We start from the raw sequence: 11,965 nt of genomic DNA, 5'->3' as shown, positions 1-11,965 counted from the left end.
TGCACGCTGAGAGTCAGCTAGACTGTTTTGGACTATTTGAATTGGGATACGCATGAATGTTTGGATGAAAATGGCAACACATAGTACCTCATGACGATTTCGACCGTCGAACGAAATTGCGAAATTGATACGGAAGTTCAGGTAGGGCTGCTTGGTTTGCGTCGTGGAATTTACTCCATTCGCCATGTGTTCGCGTCATACTGTCACGTAGTAGTTCAGCGGCGGACCAGCACGTCACAAGAAAGAACTAAACAAAGAACACCTAGCTTGACACTTGTACCTCTCCCTGCAGCCTCGTCGCGCCCAGACTGTTCGAGAGGAAGCGAGCATGTACTAGTAGGAAACTTGGCAATCTCTCCAGCCCCTCTCCCAGAAGGCCAAGACCCAGCAAAACACTTCCCCTGTTTCGGCGCTCTGCTCCTGCTTCAGGAACTGACTTCTGATCAGACAGCTCCCCGACGCACCATGGCGATGCCGTGGAAGCTGGCGGACCACCCGAGGATGGGGAAAGGGAAAGTGGTGGGCGTGGTGGTGCTGGACGGCTGGGGCGAGGCGCCGCCGGACCCTTTCAACTGCATCCACGTCGCCGACACCCCCACCATGGACGCCCTCAAGAAGGTGCGTGCGTGACCTGACCAGTTCACCGGCTCATGTGCGTGCGTGTGATCCTACTGGTTAACTATGTCTCTTCTGCTTGCGTTCGCGCCGCGCCGCAGGGTGCTCCGGAGCGGTGGAGGCTGATCAAAGCTCACGGGACGGCGGTGGGGCTGCCTACGGACGATGACATGGGCAACAGCGAGGTCGGCCACAACGCCCTCGGAGCCGGCCAGATATACGCCCAGGGGTAACACCACTATCCACTGATCTGCTTCGTGTCTGTTGTCTATCTAGAAAGAATAATCAGATTTGCAGTTTATCCTGAAAAATTGATGAAACCATGCAAGGGGCTTGTTCATTTATATGGTTATAAGGTGGCAATCTAAGTTTTGGATGCCAAAAGTAACACATTGACACTTCATTACTAATATGAAAATAAAATCAGAACACCAATACGTCAATTTTCTTGGACACGGGAGTATGACCAAACGGATGGGCATGTGGATGTCTTGTCCACCTTGGTTTAATTCCTACTACCTCCATTCCAAAGCATAAGGCTTGTATTATTTTTAGAAAATCAAACTATGTCAAGTTTGACTAAGTTTTTACCAAAAATTATTATCATGTAAAATATAAATTCAATATCACTAGATAGATAATGAAATATATTTTCATATTGTATCTACAAAATATCATGTTTGTTGATAGATTATTCTAAAACTTTGGTCAAACTTTACTTGGTTTGACTTTAAAAAAATCCTTAAGCTTTGGGATGGAGGTACTAGCTAGGATTGATGTGACATGCCATAGTACAGGCAAAATGCCTCAAGCTTTGACATGCCATAATATAAGCCTTAAGTCTTGGAATGCGACATGCCATAATGAATAAAATCATCCATTATAGGCCTGACCGGCTTTCCACTTTCATCAACGACATTTTTTCTAGCGTATGTAGAAGACGCGCAGTCGTGTGTGTGTGAATGTGAATGTGCGATGCCGTGTGGGCGCATAAAGATCATGTATGATTTCAGCAATACTAGGAAATACTAATTAGGATGCTTTCTGCCGTGTGTGCGCGCATAAAGATCATGTATGATTCCAGCACAACTAGGAAGTACTACTAATTAGGATGCTTTCTAAACACATTTCAATGGCATACAAATGGTGTGCAGCTTCTGACGGTCACGGTTGATTTTTCTAGGGTCTTTTGAAAAGTGCCTGGATAAATTAAAGTTAGGGGCACTTCTGAGAAGTACTTAAGCCGAGTTACTGATCACTTGGCCACAACGTGCAGTGCAAAACTGGTAGATCTGGCGCTCGCCTCTGGGAAGATATACGAGGGGGAAGGGTTCAAGTACATCCAGCAGTCCTTTGAGACGGGCACACTGCACCTCATTGGTTTGCTAAGCGATGGAGGAGTACACTCAAGGATTGACCAGCTGCAGGTAAAACACCATTGCTTTTCACTCAACAGAGTTCATCATTCCGACGCTGTTGATAATGCTTTGGCTCTAGCAGTTGCTTCTGAAAGGTGCTAGTGAACATGGTGCAAAAAGGATACGGGTTCATATCCTTACCGATGGGCGTGATGTATTGGATGGCAGCAGTGTCGCATTCGTGGAAGCGCTTGAGAATGATCTAGCTAAGTTACGAGAGAAGGGAGTTGATGCAAGAGTTGCATCTGGTGGAGGCAGGATGTATGTTACCATGGACCGTTATGAGGTAAAACCCTCAGCCTTTTTGTTTTTTGATGGTCTCCAAAATGTGACTTTCTTCACCACTTCCTGCCCATGCCTAAGTTCTTGCAAATGTGCCCCTATTTTTTATGCAGAATGATTGGCAAGTTGTGAAGCGTGGTTGGGATGCGCAGGTTCTTGGTGAAGCCCCCCATAAGTTTCAAAATGCCCTTGACGCTGTGAAAACGCTCAGGGAGGTTCCAAAGGCCAACGATCAGTATTTACCCCCTTTTGTTGTCGTTGATGAAAGTGGAAAGCCGGTCGGGCCTATAATGGATGGAGATGCAGTTGTGACATTCAACTTCAGAGCTGATCGCATGGTGATGCTTGCGAAGGCTCTAGAGTACGAGACTTTCGACCAATTTGACCGTGTTAGGTTCCCCAAGATCCGCTATGCTGGTATGCTTCAGTATGATGGCGAACTGAAACTTCCAAGCCATTACCTTGTTGCTCCACCGGAGATAGAGAGGACGTCCGGTGAGTACTTAGCCCACAATGGCATACGCACATATGCTTGCAGGTGCGCTATTGTACTTTGTCCTATCAATACCCTCTATTTCTGAATATTCTTCAAGCTTTGAATATTCTGGCACCTGAGCAACTATTTTCATTTTGATCTTCAGCGAGACTGTCAAATTTGGTCATGTCACCTTTTTCTGGAATGGGAATCGGTCTGGCTACTTCAACCCAAACTTGGAAAAATACGAAGAAATTCCAAGTGACAGTGGCATACCCTTCAATGAACAGCCAAAAATGAAGGCCATGGAAGTTGCAGAGAAGGCAAAGGATGCCATCCTAAGTGGAAAATTTGATCAGGTACTGGGCGAAATGAGATCCTTAAGCATAATTATGCATATGTACAACACAGAAAAACACTCTGCGCTAACTGCTAGTAGCAACTAAGGAGTGGTACTGAAGAGTAACAGCTCAAACACTGATGTGGTCGTCTTGTAGGTGAGGGTAAACATCCCCAATGGAGATATGGTTGGCCACACGGGTGACCTTGAAGCTACCATCATTGGTTGCAAGGCCGCTGATGAAGCCGTCAAGGTATATCATCTTCACAGTCCATGCCACTGTATGAAATGATGTGCTTATGATTGACACAAATTTCTTTCATTCAGATTATTCTTGACGCCATCGAGCAAGAGGGTGGCATCTTCGTGGTCACCGCTGACCATGGCAATGCCGAGGACATGGCGAAAAGAGATAAATATGGGAAACCAATTCGCGACAAAGATGGAAATGTTCAGCCACTTACTTCACATACCCTGAATCCAGTAAGTACACTGCTTGTTTCCTCAGACGCCCTGTCCAGGATGCAGAACAGCAGAAGTGCAGGGTTCTCATTTTCACTGTTACCGCCTGCAGGTCCCCATCGCCATTGGAGGTCCAGGGCTTGCGTCAGGGGCTCGATTCCGGAAAGACCTTACGGATGCTGGGCTCGCTAACGTTGCGGCAACAGTCATGAACCTCCATGGTTTTGAGGCCCCTGATCACTATGAGCAAACTCTCATCGAAGTCTCGGCGGCCCCATATCTTAGTGCTTCATCTGCAGATCGTACATAGGAATATGAGTGAATTTGATTTCCCTTTCTGCTAGTCGCTGCTACATAGATGTCCAAGTTATCTTATGGACCGAACCGATTCCAGTAATCGGTGACATGCTTGTGTGTACTAGTAAATAAACGTCCACCTCTATATCTGACAATCTGCTCGTCCATGGTAAGGTCGCCTGCCCTTATTTCGAACCTCTTTTTGACAGGTTCATTTCTTTGGAAGGCTTTCATGGTAATCGAGTGAAACAAACCGAAAGTTTTCAGGCTGATGCTTAACATGCTCAAAAGTTAAGTGAGATATGCCTGTGAGTTCTGGGTTTATCTCAGATTCATTGTTTCCCAGCACGAAAGGATGTATCTCAGGCTCATTGGTTCCCAGCACCAATGGCTGGGAGGTAAGATCATCAGTTCAACACAAGCTGCCTGATAGGCATACATCAAACTCAATCCAGTTACATCTTTCACTTAGAGGCAGTTATCAGTCATGATAACAAGGAAACATACCCGTCATCTCAAACAACAGGAAAAGAAAAAAGAATACTTAAACGATGTACAGAAAGACAATCAGGAAAGTAATGATATGGGGATGACTAGTAAGAGGCTATATCAAACAGCAGGAAAACAGAACGAGACACAACAACCTGGCTCCGTCCAAACAATCAATCACCTCAAACCATTTGTACATCTACTTGGGAGGGGTCAACTATCAATGTATAACAAGGCATGCTATCGAAGCTTTGACTCATTGGTCTTGCTGCTCCGGAAGTTTGAGAGGGAGAAGAATGATCTTGATGCTGTAGGTACAGAGAGGCACAAATGTATTAGAGGTATATTAACGGTAGATGAAAGTGACCGTAGATAGTTTTGGGTAAAAGGAACTAGCCTTTAGTTGATGGCGCGGCTGCAGGCCTGTCTCGTAGCCTATCTGAGCTGGTGGCATTGAAGCTGCTGGTGGTTGATTGAGCTGGAAAAATATAAGGTTTAGGTTTATGCGAATGCTGAAACTGAAAAATGTAAAACCTAAAAAATAGGTAAGGTGAGCATAGGAAAATGCACACGACAAATATAGAGGGACAGGTTTCTGGCAACAGGTACTCTATTATTTATTTATACACAGAAATGCATTATTGTTCCTTTTATGTGCATTTGCATTTCCAGAATTATACTGTCTTCAAAAGATGCTACATTTTGCCATGGCAAAGTTGTGATGTGAATAACCATTTTGGAAGGAACCAAGAATGCAAAACTGGTTTAGGCGCCAAAGCAATCTTGGTATTGAGATTCTTTCTGCAAAAAAATGCATTATGTACAATGTAAAACCCCAGCTGGATTATATCTGGAAAAGGTACCTGACAAGATGCTATTAGTCTTGGAACCATCAAAAGTTCTCCTGCTCGAATTTGCACCATCACTAGCACCAGATTCTTCTTGTTCATCTTCTCCGTCAGAAACTACCGATGAGCTTGCCCAGCCATTAGTGTTGTCTCCTTTGTTTTTCCGAGCAAATTTTAGAAGTCTCTTGAATCCCTTTGGAGAATCTTTATGAAAAACTATTGCAGGTGGGTTTTCAGCATTTCCCCACTCAATAATTTCTGGTTCGTTGCTATCTGCTTGCAACATTTGTGACAATGAATGTCGGATTTTTGGGCTTGATGATGGCAATGGTTCGATTGCTGGTGAGGTGACATCCTCGCCTGTCACACTTTCACCCACATCAGTAACTTCTTGATGTTCTACTTCTACCCAGGCAGCTGATGAGATGTCCATGTCCTCGTCAAGAGGTTTGACCTCAATGACAGAGGGCTCAACCTTGTCACTGGAGCCCGTTTCTGGCGCAGTTACACTCGAGCCCGTGTTTTCTGTTTTTTCAATATTCAAGTCATTATCGAGGGAAATTTCTATATTTTCATCAACATCATGTGCTGGTTGAGCAAGAACAGCCTCGGGTACCTTGGTAGTTGGCTCGGTTGTCACAGGAGATTCCTCCTTATCTTCTACTTGGGTAACACTTCCAATGTCCTTCGGAGAGTCACATAGCTGCAGCACCTTAGTCTTAACAGCAACAGAACCAACACCCTGACTAATCCCAGTGGCTTTCTTCACAGGTTTGGATTCTAGTGGTACAACACTGCTTTTTTTGGGGACCTTGTTGTACAAGCTTGACTTTGTTGTTGCACTTGATTTTTCTTCTGAAGCAGGTGAACTTTTAGGCACTCTGCTCGGCTTTGTTGATGTCCTTGTCTTCTTCTCTTCATGCACCTTAATGGCTGGCTTTGCGGCAGTCACGGGTTCTTTCTTGTTCTTCACTGGATGAAGGGTTTTTTCCACCTTTGACACCGGCTGAGATGATGGTGGTGTTGTCACGGCCCTTCTCCGGCTAGTTGGCGTCAATGTTGAAGCCGCTCCAGGAGAGCTCTTAGTTTTCTGTGCAGTACTAGTAGTTGCTTTAGTAAGAGACCCAGACCATGAACTACGGGTAGCTGGTGCAGGTGATGGTTTTGGGGAACTCCTTTTGGCTGGTGTCTTTGATGCCACTTCCTTTGGCAAGACTGGAGGTGACGAATTTCTCCGGGGCCTTTGAGGAACAGGTGAATTACGTTTCTCTGTTATGGTGCTGGCTTTCGGGGTAACTGCTGCTTTGTTCTGTTCCTTGAGGGGCTTGGTGTTCTGGCCAACTGATTCCTTTAAGAGCTTGGTGTTCGCCTCCTTTGCTGGTCGCTTTCCACCTTTCTCGGTGCGAACTTTTGTGTCTCGCTTCTCTCTTTGCTGTCCACCTTTCTTCTCATTTGCAGAAATGAGCCCAGCAGCAGTGACATTGGCTCCTGCGAATTTTCCAGGCATGACCTCCATCATTTTCATTAACATTTGGTTAAGTTCGGCTTCCTTCTGACGGTTCCACTCAGCAGAGGCCATTGCCCTGTCACTGTTTGACTCCTGTCCAGAATGCTCAGAAGAAATATTTGTATGGTGTGACACCATATTTTCCATTTCTGACCCTGCGATGCCATGACCATCGCCATCGTAACTTCCTACCTCGGGTGCGACAACACTGCTTGGCGCTGCATCTGTCTCGACCTGTAATTCCGCTTCATTCTTCTCTTCGTTAGGAGCCATACTGTTGGATTTAGTTTGAGATGTAGAATCTGAGGTTTTTTCTTCTGACATACTACTATTCAAAGAGTCACCCATTCCTGAACTCCACCTGCGTAGTACTGATTTGGTAGCAACCAAGCCAGCTTTCTTACTTTCAGAATCCGGATTCGGACCCTTTTGCTTGTTCTCAAAAAGGCTAATTGCGTCTTGCACGCTCATCCTTCTTATGTTGTTGTCAGATCTCCTTGGCGGCTGGTCCGTTTCACCATTGCAGCTGCTTTCGTCATCTTTGTCCAAAGCAACTCTCTGGCTAGGAGGGAAGTAGCTGAGGCTCTTGATGGCAATTGGCGTTGACCGACGAGATCCCGATCTCCCAATTTGAACCCTTCTCATTGGAGAAGCAGACCTCCTAGGAGAGGCAGATCTCATAAGAGGCCGGCTTCTTTCAACAACAGGCTCCTCTTCATCACTGGACTCGGAGGAATCATCGCTTTCCATTGACATTTTACGTTCAACTTGTGCAAGCTTTGCTGGAGAGACATTATTGGTAATAGGTCTCTGGATATTGGTGTGGGAGCTGATATCGCGAACCTCAAGTGCATCATCATGTCGCTCAGCAGTGGAATCTTTCTGTTGAGCGAGCACAGAGGGCTGGCAATCCCGGATCAACAGTAGGCAACGCATCAACCAACTAAGAAAAAGGACAAACACCAACCATTAGCTTCTTGTATCACATAATGGAAAAGCTATGAAAAAGATGTTCTCAAAAGCAAGCTAATTACAAGAAAAGAAGTTGGGCAGCTTTATGAGTGTCACAGAGGATCAGATAGTAGAATGATATGCACTTTCTGATTGTACATACAAAAACAAGGATACAAATCTATAATAATCTTGTGTCATACCTAAACTCTGATGTCCCGAAATGCTGAACAAAAGTAGACAAATTTGATATTTCTTTATTTGACAAATTAGAGCCAACTGCTCGACTCAATAAGACCAGGATCTCTTCTTTCAGTGCTGACAGCCTCAAATCCAGTGCTCGAAGTAATTCATTCCTTGCGCATTCAATTATAAAAATGTCAATTAAAGGAAGGGCGAAATTGAGTAGCCGGAAAAGGAAAAGGCTTTACTTTGTAGCCACGGAGGAGTTTGGGCCAACATTTCCCTGAAAGTAATTTTAAGAACTAAAATGTAAGCAAATGAAACATAAAAATGCATACATATAAAATAATTGGAAGCTTTTCACAAAAGGAAATCACCTGTTGTGGTATGCCAATGGTACTGAAGAGACCTCCTGCAAAGATAAAATGTCGTCATAAATTACGCACTGTACCAATATAAGCTAGAATAAGACATTCAGTGAGGAAGATATGCGCCCCTTGCAATGTGCAGAATTTTCTTGTAAATTATAACTAAATATCCCTGATGATATAGTTCCCTATAATTTTCAGTGCCTATCTTTATTAATACAGTACTTTCATGTGCATTAGCAAGCATGCAAAAAGTTGGTGTGAAACTTTTCAACAGCCCCGATATAATATTTGAGAATTTTTTTTGTTCCAGGCCAAATGCCACAGGCTAGGGTTTGGTATATTGTGCCAAGAAGGAGAAAATGAGTATAAACAAGCAGATTCCCAATAGAAGGTGTAGACGAATCTTTGGAAGAACTGGCTGCGTACAATGGATTATTATTACTCCCTCCGATCATAAAAAAATGTCGGGAGCCTAGTACAATTATGTTTTGCAATTAAGCCCTTACGTTAATGATTAATCGATGGCCGTGGATACGAACACGTCTCTCGGTTGCACATACATGCTGCAACTCCTCGATCTGTAGCTGTGGATGGCAAGGGAGGCCGGCCTTGGAGGTGGGGTGTCGGAGGACGGTCAGCCGGAGATGGGGCTGGAGGAGGAGTACCTGCTGGAGCAGGAGGGAAGCATGCGGCGGCGCCCGCTTGCCGGGATCTTGGGATCTAGGGTTCGCTATGGGGGCGCCGTTTTGGGGGTTATGCGCCATATAAGCGGCCGAGGAGGAGGTGCTGGTGTCGGGACGGCGGGAGCGCGGCAGAGGTTCTGGTGGCGAGCACGGTCGAGGAGAAGGTGCTGGTGTCAGGACGGCGGGAGCGCGGCGGAGGACCATAGGTCGCGTCCGTGCGAGCCAGAATTTGGTGCAGGAGGAGGGAGAAGGTGGAGTGAGGGTTAAGAACAACAAACTTTGAGGGTCTTTTTGCAAAATCTCTTGGTCGACAGTTTTTTCAGACCGGAGGGAGTAGAATTTGAGCTGCCAACTGTATTTATTTCAGTGATAAGCATAAGAATCATGGGTACAATTTAAGAGCTGGTTGTGTATGGCAACTAGCAAGAAACAAGGACAGATTCAGGAAAATATGGCAATTGGCTCAATGCGCCAACAAAGTAGTGGTTTGCTAGCTTATTGCTATTGGTATCAAATCGCAAATGTTCGCTAAAATTACCAACATAATACTCAAGGAACTAATGTCACCAACTATAGTGAAGGAATTGAAGTCACCAAGTAAACACTGACACAAATCCATCACCACCAGGAATCATTTTTTAACAAGGGAATGACTAATGGGCCTCTAAGAATACAGCTAAGTTGTTCTTGAAATGTCCACTCTGCATCACTAAAGATGGCATGAAAAACAAACCAAATATCAAATTAGATAAACTTCATAAAATGGGGACAGAAGCCATAGTGCATACAAACTGAAAGGTTGTGACGGTTTTCATGTACAAATAACAATGGAAAAGCAAAAGTTTCTTTAAACATACCTGTAAGAGCACCACCCATAAGACTTTGTTGCTCCTACATAAACAGATACATTTTATTATTTACGGCATCTGCTGCTTCTTTTAGATACAATCTGGACTTAAATATGCAATCAAACTTAGCTAAGGTACATGGTTTACTTATTTTCGGGCTAACTAGTGATACCTTGGAGTAAAGAGAATCATGAAATTTTCTGGTTTCCTCCAGCTGAGACATCTCCTGTAAAATTCCATTCGCTGTTTTTGGTGCATCGGGCGAATTTATGATATGAAGGAATCTGGTAGAGTGGTACGGATGCTCAATTTAGTAAATATTATAACTGTAACATTTGGACTTTGTGAACCAGGTAGACTGGAACTAGAACAAGGTCCAGGTGCAATACCTCTCTAAGGTGGATTTTGTGAACCAGGTAGAGCGTCTTGCATCTCCAGCCAATAACAGCTTAAATGAGCCACTTGATGAACGAGATTGGAAGTTTTTGGCATCTTCCAAGTGCAGTACTAGTTGATCAAAAGGACCAGATGCTACCGATTCAGCACTCTCTTCGCTACAAGCAATTGCCTCATACCTGGAGACAGAAAAGTTTCACAAAACAGTATTGAGTCAAGATATATATCAGATTGAAAGGCTCAGTATGGCGTATCCATGAAATGCAGTTTTCAGCTCAATGCAGCAAGGAAAATCTGGTGAATGGCAAAACAGTGTTTCACCTGTTTTTGGTTAAGTTCACATGGAACACAGCAGAATCAAGCGCCACGTTGCTAGCAACTTCCCCGTCCATTTTGCCTACAACTACGGAGGCGACAAAACACTCAAATAGGCACCGACTCCTACACTAGGATTTCTCCAGATGGGGTCAGCTCCTCGTGCACTTCAAAGACCTGGAAACAACAGGAAAATCAGCACAAGCATCACCAACCTTGCAAAAGGGGACAGATCACAAAGAAGAACGAACATGCTAATGCCAAGGACGTAAACGCCAACATGCCAATATCCATAACAAATTATCTGTTCCATGCCACCAATACACAGGTATGTCACTTTCAGCGTCAAGGAAGCAACCAAGTGTAGGGCAAGCAGATGCTGGATGCATTGCCCAACCCACCACACACTTATTAAAAGGCATTCATTCCGCTTCATCATGTTCCCAAATCAGATACAAACTTATGGCCTTCTAGCACTAAAACATCAAGTTAACAAATACACCTGCATCGCGTGCGACGAGCTTGACCAAACACTAAATGACTGCATCCACTGCCAGTCACGCAACCGGAATCGCAGATGAGAGATCAAAACGCTGAAACAAGTTCAACCGAAATTCGAGTACCATCAGAACAGATCTTCCACCCTGGCTACCAGACCTAGCACTGAGGGCGCTAAATCAGAAATGCGAAGTTTCTAACCGAACTACGGGTGCCCCCGGATCCAAAACCCCAATCCTCGGCAAAAACAGAAACTCAGAGCCCGAGAGAGATCCAGGCAACGCAACTCCCCCACGGTTCGCAGAAAACCGAAGCGACAGGGCGCGGATCCAGATTCCAGAAGAACCAGAGGCGACAGCGCCCGCTCACCGGCCCCTTCCGCCCTGACGCTTAGAGCTGAAGCAAGCTACCACCCGGCGACCGCACCGAAAAACAACCGGGAAAAAAACTCGCGGCGAGCGAATGCCTTACCGGATACGGCGGCGGCGGCCTCCGCTTCCGGCATCCGATCCGGCGGCGCGCGGACTGGATCGAAAATTCGGAAACAACGGAGAATTTTTGTTCTGCGAATACTTTTTTTTCTTCCGTGGGGCAGTTGCAAGCAGCGAGTGCAGGAAATGGACGGGAGGAAAAGGGACAAGTGGGGAATGCGGGGTTTAAATGACCGGGGAGCGAGACGGGGAAATGACACTGTGGTTTGCAGGTATTTACTGTCCTGCCACTGGCCTGGTGTTTTGTGTACCCGTGGAGTGCGCCTGGGGTTTGAATGCTTGGCAGGAAAGGAGGCCGTCGGTCGGTGGGAAACGTAAAGGGCAATTGACCAGAATGCCCTCACAATCACAGAGGAATTTTCTTTACGCCTTTATTATGCGTTCTTGTATTAAATCTGATTGGCAAATCCTAGGAAATTTATAAGCGGGTCACATAAAATAGTGGTATTATTGAGGGTTACACTTTTCAATTTTAAAACACATGGGACAAGGATAT

General features: G+C 45.2%; 2 protein-coding genes across 3 annotated transcripts; one reads left to right on the top strand and one right to left on the bottom strand.

The window, feature by feature from the left end:
• Positions 1–345: 345 nt before the first annotated feature.
• LOC127323406 (2,3-bisphosphoglycerate-independent phosphoglycerate mutase) lies at positions 346–4,044 on the top strand. Its single transcript, XM_051351552.2, has 9 exons — positions 346–618; positions 717–844; positions 1,892–2,042; positions 2,116–2,319; positions 2,429–2,853; positions 2,957–3,149; positions 3,288–3,383; positions 3,458–3,613; positions 3,705–4,044. The coding sequence occupies exons 1-9, from the start codon at positions 466–468 to the stop codon at positions 3,900–3,902; spliced, it is 1,704 nt and encodes a 567-aa protein (XP_051207512.1). The 5' UTR covers positions 346–465; the 3' UTR covers positions 3,903–4,044.
• Positions 4,045–4,380: 336 nt separating this feature from the next.
• Positions 4,381–11,604, bottom strand: LOC127347502 (uncharacterized). Of its 2 annotated transcripts, XM_071819158.1 has the most exons (11): positions 11,450–11,603; positions 10,487–10,657; positions 10,159–10,344; positions 9,942–10,053; positions 9,779–9,812; positions 8,245–8,279; positions 8,116–8,150; positions 7,888–8,040; positions 5,242–7,676; positions 4,782–4,856; positions 4,381–4,692 (listed from the first exon to the last, which is right to left on the bottom strand). In XM_071819158.1, the coding sequence occupies exons 2-11, from the start codon at positions 10,555–10,557 to the stop codon at positions 4,619–4,621; spliced, it is 3,210 nt and encodes a 1,069-aa protein (XP_071675259.1). In that variant the 5' UTR covers positions 10,558–10,657; positions 11,450–11,603; the 3' UTR covers positions 4,381–4,618. The 2 variants fall into 2 exon arrangements, with proteins under 2 accessions (XP_071675259.1, XP_071675260.1); XM_071819159.1 differs by lacking the exons at positions 4,381–4,692; positions 4,782–4,856 and having other exon boundaries at positions 5,585–5,751; positions 5,843–7,676; positions 11,450–11,604.
• Between the last annotated feature and the right edge of the window lie 361 nt (positions 11,605–11,965).

The sequence above is a fragment of the Lolium perenne genome, chromosome 4 (assembly GCF_019359855.2).
Source record: "Lolium perenne isolate Kyuss_39 chromosome 4, Kyuss_2.0, whole genome shotgun sequence".
Taxonomy (NCBI): domain Eukaryota; kingdom Viridiplantae; phylum Streptophyta; class Magnoliopsida; order Poales; family Poaceae; genus Lolium; species Lolium perenne.
The sequence above is the reverse complement of the archived record's forward strand: the minus strand, read 5'-3'. Positions and strand labels throughout refer to the sequence as shown.